Source organism: Acipenser ruthenus, chromosome 16, assembly GCF_902713425.1.
Source record: "Acipenser ruthenus chromosome 16, fAciRut3.2 maternal haplotype, whole genome shotgun sequence".
Lineage (NCBI taxonomy): Eukaryota > Metazoa > Chordata > Actinopteri > Acipenseriformes > Acipenseridae > Acipenser > Acipenser ruthenus.
The window spans coordinates 21870423-21890706 of NC_081204.1; the positions used below are offsets into that span (position 1 = coordinate 21870423).

General features: G+C 38.4%; 1 protein-coding gene across 2 annotated transcripts in view; it reads right to left on the reverse strand.

Moving 5' to 3' along the window:
- The window catches only part of LOC117411806 (short transient receptor potential channel 5), an 88954-nt gene that overhangs the window by 36878 nt on the left and 31792 nt on the right, over positions 1 to 20284 (reverse strand). For both annotated transcript variants that reach the window (XM_058989050.1, XM_058989051.1), the window contains exons 2-4: positions 13999 to 14397; positions 12057 to 12578; positions 522 to 858 (exon numbers count right to left, since the gene is read on the reverse strand). In XM_058989050.1, coding sequence (XP_058845033.1) covers positions 522 to 858; positions 12057 to 12578; positions 13999 to 14376 — 1237 coding nt within the window. In that variant the 5' untranslated portion in view covers positions 14377 to 14397. The remainder of the gene's footprint in view (positions 1 to 521; positions 859 to 12056; positions 12579 to 13998; positions 14398 to 20284) is intronic.

Below are 20284 nucleotides of genomic sequence, written 5' to 3' on the forward strand. Positions count from 1 at the left end.
TAATTTAATTACATTTTTATACATAAATGTGTTTTTTATATGCGTGCTGAGGACAGAACAGTTATTTTGAGGCAGTTAATTGAATAGCGCCTATAACAGGGAATTAACTTTGGGTTAAAGTGTCAAGCACTAACCTTGGACTACATAATGTTACCTCAGGTAATGTAGTTCAAGATTAGTGCTAATCAGGGTCTGTAAAACCGGCCACTACTTTTTAAAAGTTTACAAAAGTAAAAGCATAGCAAAGTTTAATAAAGCATGGGGAGAGCATGGTAAAGCACAGGTACAGTAAGCATTGTAAAGCCCAGAGAGGTATAGTATACCCCATGACAAACCATGATAAACTATGGTAAATGCCTACTATAACCATTATACAATTAAATTGGAAAAGCATGGGAAAACCACAAATTCACCATGCAAATGTACCATTGTAAACTTTTATAGGGAAGTGTTTGAAGTTGTGGATAAACCCTGCTAATCCCTCTAAGTGCCATGCTCAGATCTCCTCAATCCAGGCTTACCCAGCACCCACGGCAGTATCATCCACTCGACGATGGTGGGTGGAGGGCCCTGCATGTGCAGGTCTGTGCGGACGATGTGCTGGGAGGCGAGGAGCAGCAGGAACAGGAATGTCAGGTAGGAGGCGGTGTGGCAAATGAACTTGATGAACGGCTTCTTGATGAACAGGCCCAGGCTGCTCTTGGGAGCTAGCAGGTAAACCACCGAGAAGACCGGGAAGAGCAGCCCGATGGTGAAGCAGGTCAGCAGCTTGACAGCCCAGTGCCGCCGGCGCCAGCCAGGGAACCCGTCGTACCACAGAGTCGCCAGGAGCTGCTGGCAGTTCGGCTGAGCCACAAACTGGAAGGGAAAGCATAGAACACTCATACGCTGTTCAGTATGCCGTACTTCAATTGATCGAACACTCCAGCAGATTCAATATTCTGCATATAAAACCCTGACAACATGTTTCACCCACTTCTGCTCTAATTAGAATCGTTATTAGCAGCAATCATCTGCCCCTTGCTGGATGAAAACCAGTCCTTCTGTAAACTGGGTGGTGTGCCCATTGTATTCTTACAAATTTCTTACAGGAGTATAGTAAACTATAGAAATATTGCATGATGGTCCTAATGCAATGGAATACTGTCTGTTTGGTTCTGATTTGGGTCACCATCAATGTGTTGGCTGTTTATACCATTTGGATACTATTGGTATGTCCCAATATGGACCCATTCCACCAATCACAGCCTTTATAGTTACCCCTTTGTAACTACCATTGCCAATTGGCTCGGTACCATTACATGGCCATTGTTGAGTAACTGCACCACATTTAAAGATCATTTGGGAAGGAAAGGAACAAATCACACCGCCTGCCATTCAGTCTTGGGGCCTCTCTCAAGCAGAGACCGGCAGTTGTGTCAAATTGTGACACCACTTGTGGTAGCACTGTAATGTCCACACATGCAGATTCTAACCCAGGCCTCCAGAGGTGAAAGATATGAAGGACTAGGGGTTTTCCACACTCCATGTATTCCAACTCTAATTCGTCTATCACAGGCATCCATGTGGGAAATGGAATCCTGATCTTATCCCCAGTTAACATTCAAGACTGTTTCAAGTCAATGACACTCAGCCAAAGATAAAATATTTATCAGCTAATGAATTATTCTGTACCTTGGCTAAGCATATGTGATGGGTTGGATTTTAAAAAAAGGTCACAGGGATGTAAATGTCAAAAAGTGAAAAAGCCAGATTAGCCTTCTGCGAAGTCACTAATGAAGGGACAGGGAAGCAGAGAGTTCTAACCCAGACTGAGGGTGACGAGAGTTCTCCCTGGAGTGAGCACTCCTTCAGTTACTTCTTACAGTCACACCTGGTACACCTTATGGGACAACCATGAGTATTATGGTAAGGGAACAGCAGCCTGATAATTGTGGAGGTGAGATCTCCTTAGTTATATATCAAAACAGAACGGTTAGAGACCTAATCCCTCGAATTGCCATGCTCAGATGCTCTCAATCCAGGCTTACTGAGAACCCAGGGCAGTATGATGGGGTTTTCATGCATGAATCTAAAGATCCTCTACAGGATATGGGGAGTATGCTGCCACTAGAGTTACAATCCCACTGTGACCCAGTCTGATGATTCATGTAGATCCTGGTTGCTATGTTACAGTATGGTAATGAACAAGAGGCCTTCTCTGATACTCCACATCTGACTGTCATCTTTTCAAAACAATGGGAGAGGAGAGATTGAAACAGTTGTGCTTTCTGATTTTAGGAGACTCCTGCATGTTGTGTATGTTATATACAATGTTCCCAGTATACTCCAGTTATAGTATTCTATACAGTGTACTGTGGTATTGGATTGTATACAAGAGGAGCGCATTATACAGGGGATTGAACACAAGGCTGCTCAATACAAAGGTCATTATATTCTAATTAAAGTAAAAGTTCAGTTTGTAATAAAATTAAGACATCAGTCTTATTAAAAATGTATATAAAAGTGATCTAAAAAGCTACTGGGCAAATATCCTATTTTAGTACCAGTGAATCAATGAATACAATTAAATAAATCAATGCCCATCAAATGCAAAATTCACCTCTGATGATTTTCCAAAGAAACAATCTGATTTATTTCCCTTATAAATCTCTCCTCATCATTTTATGAGTCCCCTTTTCCCTCATCAAATTAAACAGGACTGAGCTCTTCCAAAGCCATGTAAGTGCTCAGACTACTAACATGTGTCTAATAAGCGTACCGTCGTAATGCTTGTATAATCTACCCCTTTCACTGCCCTCGTTTTGAATGCAGAGAGAAAACTGTAAAACAAAAAAGTCTAGTAGAAAAACATTCCATAAGGAGGCTGTGTGGTCCAGTGGTTAAAGAAAAGGGCTTCTAACCAGGAGGTCCCCGGTTCAAATCCCATCTCACTCACTGACTCACTGTGTGACCCTGAGCAAGTCACTTAACCTCCTTGTGCTCCGTCTTTCGGGTGAGACGTTGTTGTAAGTGACTCTTATGCATAGTTCACACACTGTAATCTCTGTAAATCGCCTTGGATAAAGATGTCTGCTAAATAAACAAATATTAATAATCTTCATAGCTGAAAGCCTTGATGAACCCATTTTTTATTTTATCTCAGAAATAATGCTTGTTTAATCAAATATATTGGTGAAGTTTTGAATTCCACTCAGCAAGAGATGCTGCTGGAAAACAAACTCGTGCTCTTTACCCAAACTGCCCCAGCCTTCTCCATTCTCTAGTAACTCCTGACATGCTCACTGTTAACTAGCCTTGTACACACACTGTATTCATGCCACGTTTGGGACTGGCTTGAAAGCAGTTTGGAATGAGACTCTTCTCATTTCCATCAGCAGCAGATTGAATCGATTTCAGCTGAGACCTATATAATGGAAAATGAACTCTCCAATGTGAAGCACACAGAGACGGGTGGAAGGGTAGGACAAGTGCGGTTTATGGAATTATTTTGTTAGCATCAGCCAGGTTAAGCACTCCTACGTGTAAATGAAGTTGTGTCTCGTTGCTTCACTATCTGGCCCGCTGTTTATTGTGTTTATTTTTTCAATACTGTACATATGTACAGTAAGGAGGCTGTGTGGTCCAGTGGTTAAAGAAAAGGGCTTGTAACCAGGAGGTCCCCGGTTCAAATCCCACCTCAGCCACTGACTCATTGTGTGACCCTGAGCAAGTCACTTAACCTCCTTGTGCTCTGTCTTTCGGGTGAGACGTAATTGTAAGTGACTCTACAGCTGATGCATAGTTCACACACCCTAGTCTCTGTAAGTCGCCTTGGATAAAGGCGTCTGCTAAATAAACAAATAATAATAATAATAATAATAATATGCTAATAATGACCTTTTCGAAAAATGCACCCCTACTGCAGTCTACTAGCTTGTAAAAGTCTGAAGTCATTTCATCTCCTATTCTTCAAGCACAATCCATCTTCTCCCATCAATGGGCTCTGCTTGATTTCACGGTTACTGTAGTCCTGCTATAATACAGATCTACTCAGAACCCACATCTCCTTTTCAACTAAATCAATACCAATATTGTTCTGAAAGTCAGTGAGTTTATTATCTGCTCTTAGCCCTGGTCCAGCCTATTTAACTTGAAAAGCATCATTTTTTACTTTGAAGAATAATCAGGTTTTTTTCATTGGCTGCAAGGTTAACCTTTTCATTGCCTATCACGACAGCCCTATTACACATAATATTGTCGCTTAGGAAATGTGGGTGTGTAGTACTATATCAACATGTATAAACTTGTACTTTTATGTAAAATCGTATTTTAAAAAATACAATGAAGCTGCAAACTAAATAGAATTAGTCATTTTTTTCGCATTCATATTTCACGTCATAATTGTTACACAATCTGTCTTCTCTAAATTCCACTGTTTAATTTAAATTTAAACATGCTTTCTTTTCCATACATTGTACTGTAAAAACCTTTGGAGCGACTTATACAACGGTGTGACCTATAGGCTTTTTCCTGAAATTGTTGTCTCAAAAGGGATGTGGGCACTTATACACCGGTGCGACTTATACAGCGTTTTTTTACGGTACTTGTTATATAAAACGAATCTTGCATGAATGTTCATAGAATTCTGTGGTAATGAACACCCATGGTCTATCCTCTACAGTATAATCGCATTTCCTAAGTGTAATATCAGTGTGAATTGGAGCCTTTTGCATTGAAAAGGTGTTAATACTCACAGGCACCGTTGCATTGCACTCCTCACCTCTGTGAGTCCCACAGCTTACTCTTGTTTATCTCTGTACACAGCTGCTGTGGATCCTTTCTCTGCCGGTCTACGCTGTGGCCACTAGGAACACTTGCATAATGAAGCCTTTCCACGCTTTCCACTTCCTACACTGTTACACCACTATTCGCTATCGGAAATCATTTGCGTTTCACTTCATGTAATTACAGAACAGCATCTTTGGGTAGGCATGCTGTTCTCACAGTTATTATTCATAAAGGAGTTCTAACCAAAGCTCTAAAATCAATTATCTTATCACTTAATTAGCAAAGTCATTGCTGGTGCCACCGTTTCTTGTGTTGAATATTGTTCTTGTTTTTTATACCCTAATTAGAACTCTATTAGAATAATTTTAATATAACTCTTTTAAAAAAAATGCTGCAGGTCAATATCACTCCAATGGTCTAACGTGTGCAAACAGATCATGTGCACTGTGATTAGGTACTATATTGTTATAGTATTGTCCTTGAAAAATCTATATATTAAAACGAGTGAGAAAATAAGCAAGCAAATAGCCTTAATCTGAAGTAAGAAACAAACAATGCCAGTGGCCTGCTTACTGGATCCTTCCTCCATGGGGTGGCATCTTTATATGTTCTTTTGGGTTTAATCAGGTAGAGCTTGGGGTCTGCTTGATCATACAGCATGTTAGTGATGATGCTAAGAATGTACACTGAACACTGTTACTTCACTCCCAATTCCAGGTAATAAAACACCGTACTTGAAAGCTCTTTGTGTTGTGATGAGAGTTTTTGTAAGTCTAATGCATAAATGACATCAAAGACAAGTGTTTATATCAGCACAGTCTAATATTATCAACAGCAACAATAATATGATGCTGTACAGACCCCATGATTCCTGGCATTCCCAGCCTTGTTTAACTCCTTCAAACAACCTACAGCTATGGCCAAAGGTTTTGCATCACCCAATAGAATTCACAAAAAGTTTTCCATATACAATACATTAATATTTAGAGTTTAGTTTCTTTCTCCCTCATGCAACATCAAGATATCTCATTGCCAGTAATATTTCAATATTTTAATATTTCATACCTACAGTACAGTTGTTGATGAAAACTGCACATCCACTCTCTGTCTTGCTAAAACATACAAACAACAAGACCTAGATAAACTGAAGCTGTGTGATCTTCTGTCTAGCACTGTCTGACGTTAACACCCTGTTTCTTTTTCATGATTGTACCTAAAGCCTTATCTCACATACGTACAGATAAGGTTTTTAATGTAAAAAGCATTGTGAGTGGTGTTTTACAAAGAAACGTTGATAAATCCACCAATTACAAAGCATTTCTCCTGATGAGACTCAATAACTGTAATGGTTATGGGCCGCTAGAGTGCTTTCCTTCAACTTCCTTGGGATTTGCTTTGTATCCCTAGGAGTGTCCAGGCTTTCAGAAACACTTCCTGTCTTGCATTGTATTACAGTCATTACATTTCACTGCTGATTAAGTTATGATCTGACAGTGCTCCAGACACAAATATACAATACAGTTTGCATTTATATAGCACTCTTCATGTGGAGCATCCCAGGGGCTTTACAATAAAAAGCCATTGGCCAATCAATCCAGCTCAAGAATATGCCGGCGCAAACAAATACGTTTTTAATTGGGCAGCAGTGTGGAGTAGTGGTTAGGGCTCTGGACTCTTGACTGGAGGGTCGTTGGTTCAATCCCAGGTGGGGACACTGGTGCTGTATCCTTAATACTTTACCTAGATTGCTCCAGTAAAAACCCAACTGTATAAATGGGTAATTGTATGTAAAATAATGTGATATCTGTATAATGTGAAATAATGTATAATGTGATATCTTGTAACAATTGTAAGTCGCCCTGGATAAGGGCGTCTGCTAAGAAATAAATAATAATAATAATAATTGCTGATATGGCTTGGGACGGAATTCCAAAGACAGGGAGCATAACTACTAAAGGCCCTTTGCCCCTCCTGATTTTTAGACAGCTTCTTGGAACTACCAAAAGCATTCACTGATCTCAAGGTGCAACTAGAAGCATAAAGTACCAACATTTCCTGTACATACAGTATAAAGGCCCCAAACCATGAAGGGTCTAAATTGCTATTTCAGGTTTTTCACGCCTTTCACTTATTCGTATGATTCTGCTTGACACACGCATCCACAATGTTTAGAATTCACTTTTTTTTTTTGTTTGTTTTTAATGTACTATGCCCTGTATTTCACTGTATTTAATGTATTATGCATTGTTCCTCACTATCTTGTAAAGAGCTTTGTGATGGTGGTCCACGATGAAAGAGAACTGGACTATACTGTACTGAAGTCAGATTTGTTGCCTGATTTTCAGAGGTAAAAGCTCTGACCTTTTTTTTTACTTTTAATTTCAAATAAGTTTTCTTAACATTGAAAGATAGAATTTCTGCCCTGCGACTTTACAGAAGTGATAATGACCTGCAAGGAAATTTTAGTTTGGTAGACTGGTTTTTTTTGTTAATATTCTTCCTTTTTGTTTGATTTCTTATTTCATAAATGAAGCCCAGAGAAAAGACACAGGTCCCTTTTTGAAGCACGTTCAAAGCAAAGTGAATATATTTAAATGATCAATGCTTTCAAATCTTCCCTCTCATTTCATATTACCACTAACAACATTATCACTGCCCGCCTTTTAAAACAGTGGGAACCAAGGCTTTAAAATCTATTATCTTACATTTTAAACAACATTGTTAACATTATCGTTGCTGCTTCTTCGACGTAGCTATTCCAAATTCTAGCTTCCCGTGACCTACAGCACAGGAAATGAGTCTGTATTAAGATGTATCAGTTAATCTGTAGTTGTACAGTTGTACAGTATTTGACCAATATGCATAACTGAATTCAAAAAAGAGAAACAAGCAAAGAATCAAAGTAGCTTTAGCACAATCAATGGGGGGCAGTGCTGTTGCTAATATTAATAATCTTCATATTAGAATTCAACGCTAGCACACATTCAATTGCTGAGTGTATAACACAACCTTTTAAATATTTCAGATAAGCAAGAACATTATACAGCATGGCTCACTGGAGATATCTGGATTGGCATAACACTCACAAAACCTCTGTAACATAAAATTAATTTTGTTCCTTTGAAATTAAATAGTTTATGCAGAAATGCAGGTACTTCACTCAGGCCACCAACATAATTAAAGAGGCAGTTTGAAACAAATTCCCAGTGCACCACAGCAACAGGAAAAGACATGAAGAAACACGACTGCCAATTACTTCACTCGGACAGAACTCAGTTTAGTGAGTCGCTTATAACAAGTGGCGTCCTTCATAAACACAAATAGTAAAACAAGATTCATCTATATTTCATTAGTATAAAGGTGCATCACCCTTGCAACCCACTTCCTCAATGAATGTGTTCAATGAATGAGGATATATATTTTAATTCATTGGAATATTTAAGTATTTCTTATTTATAAATCAGAGATATGGATTCATATATTTTTCTAGTTTACTCATCAGAACGCTTGATGTATAAGCCCAAGGCAATTTAGTATTTATTTGTAAACCTGACAAAATGTACTCCTGATATGTAAATCTAAACTTTGTGATCAATTGTGCCGCTATTGTCGGATATATAAACCAGTCAACTTATATCAGGGGCAGGTTAACTGAATTACTAATGAGAGAAATGTTGCCTCTGACTTTTAAGTCAGCAAGTGAGGAGCAAACCCAACCCTGTCCCAAGCCCTGGTGAAGCTTGATATCACAACAAATCCCATTGCAATGTAGTTATTTTATTATCTATGTCCTTATTGAGCCACTGTATCTAACAGAAGCAGCACTGAAAAGAAAGTTTCACATATCAATATTTCGGCACAAAAACCTAAATCTGATATCATTTCAATACACCTTCATATGTGCCATGAGGTGCTTCTGTGTTCCTTGATGACGAGCTACATTCCAGACAGAACAAAGCAACTGCCTGCAGACCAGGATTACCATTTCCAAGCAAGAGACAAGATGAAACACATAGGGCTTCCATACTGTTACCCATACATCTGTGATTGAATATAAAAGGTTTGAAAGGCTAAAGGAAAGGAGCACACTGTTAAATGTCTCGCGAGGAAAATGTCACGACTATGAACTATAGTTTGTCTATAACTCATTAAAGAAATCAGCACTATCAGCCAAATCTCATGCGGACTAGGATAACATGTTTATTTTATCTCGATCTTAGTCGATGTTTTCACGCAGCACTTTGTAAAGAAACTAAATGGACCAATGACGAGAGGTCTTGTCATTTTACTGCTCCCCAAATGTGCCAATGAAAAGAGGTCTCATTAGAAATATATTGTTAATTCTAATATAAAGCTTGCAAGGTTTTCAGACAGGAAATCTATAGTATCACTGATACAAGGGCCTAGTACATTTAATTGGCCAATCTACAAGCCAATTACCGGCAAGTTCCCATCAACCTATAAGGTATATAAACCTATTTCGCGAACTCCTGCTGTGCTTGTGAAATTATTTTTTGTTCACCGGGATGAACACGTTGCATAGATTTATTATTTTATTGTTTGTTTTTTAGCAGGCGACACCAGGATGCTCTGGAGGATGAGGCTGTGCTCCAGCTATTTTTTACTCTACTTATTTTTCTTCGACCATTGTTCGGGTTCAATGTTTTTGGAAATCTGTAAGATTTTATATTATAATAAAGGTGGTTACCTAACGTAAGATTGTCCTGACTGTAACTGCTGAAGATCTTTTAGCCATCCAGAGCACACGTTTAGCATCACAAAAAAACACACTTCATGACATCTGCTGTACCATATCTAGATTTTACTGCGCATTGTTCACGTCACCTGCTTCAAAAAAGCATAACTGAGGCTCCTCTTGGAATTCCATTAAACTTCCATTCAAAGTCAATTCAAAACGGTGACATCACAATCGGCCATGTACCTCAGCCACTAACGGTGTTTTCTTCAGCAACTTTTGCCTTCTTTTCAATGGAAATCGCAATAAACAAAATGTTTACTATATTAAAAATAAAGCAGTATTTAACAGTGCTACAGGACTGCGAGCATCTATGTACGATTTGATACGTGTTTTAACCTGAACACGATTTTCAGCCTCTGTCTGTTCACTTCTACTCATACCAATATTCCATCATACACAGATAACTCAATTCGTAAAACAAAAAACGTATTGCCCTATAACTCCATAACATAAAAGGCTGTAACAATGAGGCCAGTTTTGGTAACACAGCTTATAGTTGAATAACTTTTCAGAAAGCAAGTGTCAATCCTTTGTTGTAGGAGTTGAGTCTCTATATATAACGAATACCCTCCCAGGCTTACACAGAACAGCAGAGCGAGTCTGAAGGGGCACCTGCTAGTTCAAAAGAACTCATTTCCTGAGTAGCTGTTATGTAAATGTGCTATTGATTTTAACAAATGTGTGCACAAAAGCTTAGGGGAATACAACATCGCTTTTAGCTTTGATTATGTTCATTTGTAATACTTTTTTTTATTTAAATGAACTTGTTATATAACTTTAATTTTAAGATGATAAGGAGATATTTTCCTCACATCCAAATTCTCGCCTTGCATATCATGTAAAGAGGAGTGCGATTGGAGTTTTACTAAAAAAGAACACTAAATCAACCAATCACAATGCTTTTCTCATGCTGACACTCAAAGCCTTAAGTAACGTGACCATCAAGATGTCAACGTTTCCACCGAGTACTCGCAGACAATGGAATGAGAGGGAATGCATTGCCTATCTGTGTCTCACACTTCTCTGACAGATGCCTGAGTGCCTAAACCCACTATTGGAGAAACCAATGAGACATCTTTCAAACAGGACACGCTGTGTCTCGTAGGTTTTGCATGTGTAAATCAGACCCGTTTCTCTTTTACTGCTCATGCTTCTGAAATATGTCTCGCTTGGAATTCTTCTGCTGTTCCTCCAATAGCAAAACCTTTCAGACATATATCAGATTTAAATGAGAGGAAAACAAGATTATCAAGCATTTCCCAGATAAGAGAAAGAGACAAGCAGTATCTTTACATGAGATCAAGTTTTCAGAATAAATCCTTTACCTGACTTGCAATAGCAAAACCGATAAATGCACCTGCACTCTATACATGCACTTCACTTTTCAGAAACGTAGAGTAATGAAAATGAAGGAGAACGCTAGGATGGTTAAAACTGAGGCCGGACCTATTGCATATTTTAAAGCTGAAAATTCTCATGTTCAACAAACTGACATCCTTTCCATCTCTCTGTTCTAGTTCTCCTGTGTGTGCAATCAGTCATCTTCTTCTAACAGCGTATCCTCATCTTCATATGAGCTACGCTACTATCATGAATTACATACTGTAACTTCTCTCTGCATTTTGTCTAACTGGAATGTATTTGCTGCTCCAACAGTACAGGCTGTTTCTCTGCTTCTAAGTTGTTTTAATAACAGAGTTTTTTTTCTTTTGATCAAATACTATTACCTGCAAAAACAAGAATATCAAAATCCATGTAATCTAAAACCTGTAAATAACCAAGACTAAACAGAGCTAGTGGTCTACAATTTGGCATGGCTATTTATTTTACAGATTGCAGCAACCCAATTTCTTGCTTTGAAATGAATGTATTCATCTATAATTGTTCCTGAAGAAGTCGGTAACACTTTACATTAAGCGTCTCTAATTACTGTGTATGTACATAACATAAAAAAATATATGTGTACTTACAAATAATTACAATGTTATTATGCATAGTTATGTACATAACGTGTACATGTTTTTGCATGTATATGTAAGTACACAATTGTATCAAGAGAGGGTTATGGTTAGGGTTAGGCTTAGAGGGGTTAAGGTTAGGTTTAGAGTTAAGATTAGGGTTATATCATGCAAAACAATTTACACATTAACTACATTGTATTTATGCATAATGTTGTGTGTAAATACACATGTATTTACTAAGCAACTATTATGTAAATACACTGTAATTACAGACACAATGTAAAGTGTTACCAAGAAGTCTACCAAGAGTTTGTCAATTTTAGGTTGGGTGACAACAGAAAGGGGCATTCAACCCAAAATTAATGCTACACCTATAGACCTGTGTTATTTCCCATTTTTACAGCGCTGTTCAATCAAACCTCCAGACTACATCGCCGAACACAGCACTGTATTTGAAAAGAGGTTTAAAATAAAATCAATTTTAAACTGTTTACAACACCTTGCATGCCGCAATAGAACAAGGAAATCCCCCTCCCCTCTTAGTCCAAAGGTGGAACCCTTCTCACCTCTTTCTGGTGGTATTTGATGGCCAGCTTGAGCTTGGCCAGGTCGTGGCACTCGTGCGGGTCCAGCTCCTCGCTCTGGTCATCCCGATGGTTCAGGATGATCTCCAGCTCCCGGGAGCTGCGGGCCTGGTCCAGGAGATCCTTGGCAAAGCGCTTGCACTGCTGGGAAAGCTCCTCGTACTCCGCCTTGAACTCGTTCTCCACCTTGCTCAGCTCCTTGAGCTCCCAGCCCAGCCGGAAGCAGGTGAGGATGGGGTCCTCGCTGGACAGGGCGATGAGGGAGGGGCTGGCCAGAGCCTTGTAGATGTTGAGGCGGGAGCGGGAGTGACGCAGGCTGTCCACCTCGGAGCTCGACACGCACTCCACGCAGTTGCAGCGGATCTGGTGCGGCCGTGGGATGGTGACCTTGCGTTGGACCAGGAGTTTGATGATCTCATAGTTGTTGGTGTGGGCTGCCAGCATGATAGGGGTGATGTCGGGAGTGAACTCTGAAAACTGGTTATCCATCATTAAGGAAGAGACCTGGTGGTGGAAAGAGAATCGTATTATTAACTTCAAAGAGCCAAAGAGACTTTGAGGCACAGCACACACAAGGTAGGTGTTGTATTTTTTATTGAATCTATATCTATCCCTAGAATTCCATTTTAATACAGGCACAGCTATCTTTAGAGCTGGCTTTAAGTGCTAAATCAAACAAAATCCAATAACTAAATAACGGAATGCTTTTTTTTGGCAAAATCCTTCAGTTATCTTTACCACAGTAGTTGTTTGTATTTGTGTAAGCTGTTTTAAGTCCCTAGACAAACCTTTCAGCTAATGGCTATAGACTGATGAAGGTGGTACCCAAACATTTGCATGACAATATTTTCTAATATACACCTTTGCTTTAAGCTTTAGTGTATTTCTGTCTGTAATAAAAAGCCATTTTATTAAAAGTGGTATTTAAATGCACCACTGTTTAGATCAATTGAGTCATGTTTTAATACAGTACAACTGAATAGACCCCAGTTATGTTTCATCCAGTACAATTGCAGTATGTGTATTTTGCTGTACTACTGCAAAGTTACAGCCTCGCAAATGCTGCAGTATCTTTTTTTGTAAGGAGTCATACAAAATGATTTTGTCAGAAACCATTTCTAACTGATATTCTTAGGAATAAACACTTTAAATTCACTGGCTGATTACGAGTAAGGCCTTACAGAGGAAAATAACACTTTGATTATTCCAGGACTGAGAATATAGCAATATTCCAATTCAATAGGCAGCTGTAAACATCTTATCCCTATCTCCACGAGTGCCTGCTTCAGGAGCAAGTTCAGAGCCTCTCAGCAAAGTCTTGTAGCAGAGAGATAACATTGGGTTCTGCTAGTGCAGTAATGTAGAGCAGCTGAAATTCGCCCCAAGAGTCATATGGATCCCTTTCAAGGGCCTGTCTGTCCTCACAAATATCTTTCACCGTTGTAAAAGTTCAAGACCAAGTTCAAATTCCAGTGTTGCAATAAACTTGGCTCCCTGGTTTTGAAATGAGCTTACAGTAGCAGATGCTCATAATGTGTTCTTAAAGAGGAAGTAGCAGGGTTCTGAAAAATATAGCGCTACACGTCCCCATGAGTTGCTACAACTGTTTAAATAACATACCTGTCCTTTTTCTTTTCATTGTTAACATCCTGACAACTTTGTACACTTTGATTACATGATGTTAAATAAAATATCTAAATTATGTTCATATAGTTTTTATTATTATTATTATTATTATTATTATTATTATTATTATTATTATTATTATTATTATTATTATTATTATTATTATTATGTCTCAATCCTAAAATTCAAGGTGATGCAGAACTTTTGACCATAGCTGAAGGCTTGTATGGCTTTGGATGTTGCCCCCCTTGCAGTCAATGCAACACTGGAAGTAAACCCTACCCACCCTGCTACCTACCTGCTTCTCCCCACTGGGTTTGCGGTGGCTCAGCAGCAGTTCCACGGCCCCCACCACCTCTTTGCGGATGGCGTAGAGCAGCGCGTCCCCCACGTAGATGTTGTGGCTCAGCTGCAGCTCCATGATCTCCAGGTTCTCGTTCTCGATGGCGATGAGCAGGGCGCTGCGCCCCAGGGGGTCCATGCAGTTGATGTTGATGTTGTAGTAGATCTCTGCCTCCTCTAGGGCCTGCTTCACGCTGGCGTAGTCCCCCTTCTCTACCGCGATCAGGTAGGCCTTCTCCTGGGCAGAGAGCTCGGCCTCTGCCCGGACGATCTGCAGTGGGATGCGGTCCCGGTAAGGAGAGTAGTTCACCTTCTTGTAGTAGAGCTGCGCCATGGTTCAGGCCACCTGCAACGGCTGAGGAGAATCGAGAATACAGTCAACTTCACACACACACACCAAGTGAGCACACTGTATTCATTGCATTAATGAAACGTGTCTGCTGTCTTAGACGCTTGTATTAATAATTTATGTTATGAATCACGGTTAAGGATTTGTCAAAGGCACGGTCTAATAATAGGTATTTCAAGATATTTCAGAATTAAATATATATTAAAGCAGAAAAAATTACGTTGTCATTTTCAAAATTGATCATATTCTCTAGTTATTATACAACAAATGTTCCTAAATATTTAAATGATTACCTGAAATACAGTAATTGCTAAATTTTATAATTTGATGTCTTTTTCGTTCAAGATGTTTTAAAGAAATTGTGCAGCTCTATGCAGTGTGTTCAATCATTTACCGGAAGTAAACTAAACCGACTGCCATGTTCCTAAATACAGTGTAACAGGTAGTACATCAATAAGGCAGTATTTATTTTGCTGTATTTATTTTGATACAAATATGTATATTTACACTACTCTTTCAGAAATGGGAATATTCACAGGAAACTACATATTACACAGCAATGGGTACATTTCACAGAAAGGTGCCTCTTATGGAAGCAAAAATCCTTGCAGTTTGAGCTGAGAGAACCATGAGATGGCGTCTCTTAACCATGAGAGACTCCCCACACACAATGTATATAACTAATAATGATCCATAACTGGAATCAGTGAATAAGAAGATATCCAGTAATAATCAAATCCTTGTTTCTTCTTGTGTTGAGTGAGTCTTGTGACACAGTAGGCAGTGCATCCATAGAGCTTACCCAATAATTCCAGTACATCTTATGTATTGCTGTCATATTTTCCTTTATAAATGATGCATACATTATGTAAACATGTATTTGCCTTTTTAATGATATATATCCCTGTAGTCTCCTTCATGATTGCAGTAACAGTAACATATTACTTTGAAAAAAGTCTATCTAGTTACAGTTACAAATAGTTACTTCTCAGGCACAGTTTATATTTTACAGAGATACTTTTTCGGTTTGGTCAGGCTGCAGCTCAAAATATTTTTTTCAAGATCCAGCTATGGAACCCACTCAATCTCTCCACTGACGTCAGTTTCTAGCAAGAGGATATGAAACGCGTTTTCATGTAAGGTTTGCCCTGTTGAAGTGCCTTCTGGTTTCAATGATATGCATTAGGATAACTTTTTTTTAAATGTGCCTAAAAGAAACTGTTATTTTTTCATTATCACATTTTGTTTCTTGTCTGAAAAAGGAACCATTACAGTTACAAGTTACTGAAAAAAATGTAATCAGATTACTGTACTGCGTTGCATGTAATGCATTACATGAAATGTGTTACTCTCCAGCACTATGTGCTTTAAACACCCAATCACAGATACAAGTTCTGATTTTGTGAGGTGTTAGTATCATGGTAAAGTATGATTTACAGTATGTGGAATTCCTTTTTGTGCTTGCAAGATACATGTAAAAATGTTGGCATACAGACAGACAGATGGATTACAGACAGACAGATACCCTCGATATATATCCCACAATCTAAAACTCTCGATAATATATGCTAAATAATATTAATATAAAGTTTCTTGCTAGTTTTATACTACTAAAGCTGTTTTATTCCAGTCATAAAATGTGACTTTGGCCTTCCACTTGCTCAATAGGATGCACATGTACTTGTATTTACAAAGGCCAAGACCTTCATAGCTCATCTCTCATAATCACTGAGTATTATTCATCTCAAATGCAAAAGATACCTGAAAACAAAAGGTCATAAAGATTGAGCAGCATTTAAAATAAATACATAAATAATTAAAGAACTGCATTCCACACTCTTTCTGTTGCAGAGGATGTAAAGAGTACAGCTCATTCATGGATGAAGGCGTAGTAGGCTCCATGGCAACCATTAAAGTACAAACACAAACCCCTGACATTTTTCTTCTGCTGTCTGTCAGGACAGCTTCCTGTTCAGTTAAACCCTGAAAGGCGAGGAGGGGCATATTATGAAACAATTAGTAAATTATCTTTCTTTTTTGGGGGGATTTTTTTTTTCTGTAAAGAGAAATTTAAAATAGCAATGTGCATCACCACTGAACATTCAGTAGAATAAAAATAAACTAATAAATTAGATCATTTGTAGTCAAAGCATTTGTCATTGTTAGTACCGCATACACATACGGTTGGAGCTCTTTTTAGTTTGTTATGTTTGTAAAGCGCCCTGGGATGCTTGTACATGAAGGACGCTATTTAAATAAATAAAAAAATCAACTCCCTGAAGTTGTAAGAGTTGTTTCAGAAAGAAATACACTGAAGACAATCCCTTGTACTGCTTGAAGAGTCCTTTTTTAATCATTTCCATGAGGACCCTGTTCAGATCAATACATCCAGCTGTCCATTGTAGTATCGTTTTGAATTTTAAATCATTATTCTTGTCTTGATCCCATACATTGCACATTCTTTGATCATTCCCACTTCCCTGCACTGAAGCTTGAGTGTTACTTCACACAAACACAAAGACTACTTACAGTAACAGCAGATGAAGAGGTTTGTATGCAGTAAGAGGGCCATTGTGAGTTATCCACTGATATGACATCAGAGCAAACAAGGGTTCTTTAAATGAGCAACACTATCACTTGTCCCATTTTATTGTGAACACCTTATTCTTTATTTTACTTTGCTAGTGCTATTAGGAAATAAGAAATGGATTATAAAGCCTTGGTAGACATTGAGTTTGTGGGAACACTAAAGCAAACACATTATAGGTTATTCCTTCACCAGCTCCTAAGTTATACCGTGGATTCAAATGTGTTGCAGTATATTTGGCCTTTGGGTTCTGTTTAATAATGCTGACCATATATAAATATTCTCTCTGTAACCAGGTTCCTGTACTTTATTATTCCACATATCCCTGAATTATTCTGTAAAACAGCACCTATTTTTATACATGGTGGGTATGTTTTAAAGAGAAGCTGGGAAGCTCCTGAAGTTTCCTGTTTCCCAGCATGCCCCCTCTCAGTAAGTGTTTATCGCTTGTTTGACTTGCAGGCCCTCAGGTTAACTCCCCTGATCAGCATGTTCCAGGTCAAATAAAGATATGGGCAAAGACTGGGGAAGAGCTGTTGTCCAGGCGTGTAATTACATCAATAGATACTGCAGGCCAAGCTAGAACCGTTAAACTACTGACTACATAAATAACAATCTGTAATTCTAAATGTTGTTATCCTTTGCAGTCTCTATGACAAAGAGCTATGAAGGGAGGCATGCAGGCAGTAAGGAAACCAGCTCAGCCAACTCTTGAATTCATTTTAATGTCTTTTCAAATCAGCTGATGACATGAAATAAATTACAAGCAGACCCTCGCCAGTGTGTGTAATTATCATTCAATATGCATGCACCTTGCATACAAGGCTGCTGAGCAAGACTTCTGGTTTATTCTTCTCTGGGTTTTATTTACAGAAAGAAGCGATGCTGAGTATACAGAATGGGATTCATCACAGTGTAGTGATTTGGTTTTGCTTTGCCTGCCTTTGCAATGCTGTATTTGTAGCAGTGATTGGACATTGTGTGCAGCCCTGCTTTAGACATATACAATAGTGTCCTGTATATTTATTGAAACAGAAGGTAAAGTCATAACTTTCAGTTCAATTCACAGTCATTGACTACTTAAATGCATCTAATTTCTAAATGTTTACCGGTACATGAAAATAATTTAAGACTGCAAGATTCTCAAGCTAATCAATCTGAAAAATAATCCAAAACTTAACACGCATCATAATAAATACTGTAAAAATAAAAATGTCAACACAAATTCATGGTTGATCCCACAATCCCAAGGACTTTTCGATAAAAGTTAGAGGTGTTTCTTTTTACTCCTTCTGATTCAATAAATTAACCTTGTAGTTCTCAAACTGGTATTACTCAAACTGGTCCCCTGTAATTTTGGGAAATTTCTCTTTTGTAAAAACAACCCTAATGTAGGTAATATACTAAAAGCGGTCTATCACTGTTGTGATGGTCTTGTGATACTTGCAGGCAATATACAATAAACATGGACTTTCACTACAGTACAGAGTTTATTTCTTGCTTATTGTTTGCCAGATGGGGGCCCCTACTGAAAATGGCTTTTAAAAAAGGGAATTCCAAAAAAATATATACATTTACCAATCAGCCCAGTTATCATTTCAATATGGAAGGTTCTCAACACGTTGTACCATGCTTTTTTCGATGCTTAACCCATTAACTACATACTCAGCCCTGATTTCCCAAAGTTAACCATTGCCAGACCATTCTTGGTATATGGCATAACAGCCAAACCATGCTCAGCTAATAAAAATAGTATTTGTCAGTCCATGGAGTTTCAGCACATTCACAACTCATCATTGTTATACCCGAGCCCAAAACAATCAAGGTCAGCAATGGTATCCTGGTTTAGCTAAAAGTAAAAGCACAGCAAAGTGGAATAAAACACAGTGAAAGTATGATAAAGCACAGATACGCTTTGTAAAGCCCAGAGAGGTATGGTAAAGCATATTAAAAATCATGGGAAATTATGGTAAACTGTGGTTAATTCAGAGTATAACCATGGAAAAGTTGCACAATTCCAATACAAATGAACCGTGGTAAACTTCTTTAAGGGCTGCCTTGGTGAGCCAACCCAATGTTCAGGTCTCCCCTTTAGAACATGGAAGAGGTGTGTTTTGGTCATGCTGTGGAACATGAGGTTCAATGCAATATAGCTCTCTGACGCTCTCTGCTCGTCCCATTATTCAAGCTGGCCACTTAGTCAGACCAGTCCAGCACAATCAAGGGCAATCTACAGAGCTGCTTGGGAGAATCAAGCTGCCCTGAGGACTGCCAGTGAGCAGTCACATCAAGGACAGTGCTGTGGGGGTTTCTGCAGAGCTTCTGAGCACATACAGAGGAGAAAAGTAATAACTCCAGGCACTGAGCTGAGCAGTAACTGCTGTGAATCGTGAATCGAAGTTCACTGCCTTCAGCAATCACAGAAAAGTGTCGGTTTCAATAGCAAGGACGTCACTACTTTTGCACTGTTTTCAAGTGCCATGCTTAAGCCTCTGATTTAGGCAGGTGTCTTATGTTTTGTATCATATTGACCCCGTGCAATTTCAAACAAATTGAAGCAGCCTTGAATCGATGGAATATATTTTCTTTGCCTAGCTTTTACTCTTTTTCCTTAAATATTAGAAATAAATGTAAACTCTCATTGTAATAAAGTCAAAGATATATGTAATTGCATCATAACATTACATTACCATTTTATTGCACAGAATTTGAAATTGCATTGTACCTTAATATTTGGAGGAGGGAATAAATAAAGCTTCAACATAGTGCAAAATTTCAAGTATATAAAAAAAACCCTGTTCATGAAGTACTAATTATAACTATGGTACATTATTATTATTATTATTTATTTCTTAGCAGACGCCCTTATCCAGGGCGACTTACAATCGTAAGCAAATACATTTCAAGTGTTACAATACAAGTAATACAATAAGAGCAAGAAATACAATAACTTTTGTTCAAGCAAAGCAGAAGTGTGACAAACCACAATTCAATAATAAAGCAGATAATAGTGATAGTTACATCAGGATATGATTAAATAGTGATAGTTACATCAGGATATGATTAAATACAAAGTACTACAGGTTAAACACTTGGCAGATTACAGTATTCTGAAGTACAGGATTAAATGCAGTAAAATAGGGGGCAGATAAGAGCAAAATAAAGCACATTTACATGAAGGGTGATAGTGTCCCAGGATACAAACAGAGGAGTTCTACAGGTGCTGTTTGAAGAGGTGAGTCTTAAGGAGGCGCCGGAATGTGGTCAGGGACTGGGCAGTCCTGACATCTGTAGGAAGGTCATTCC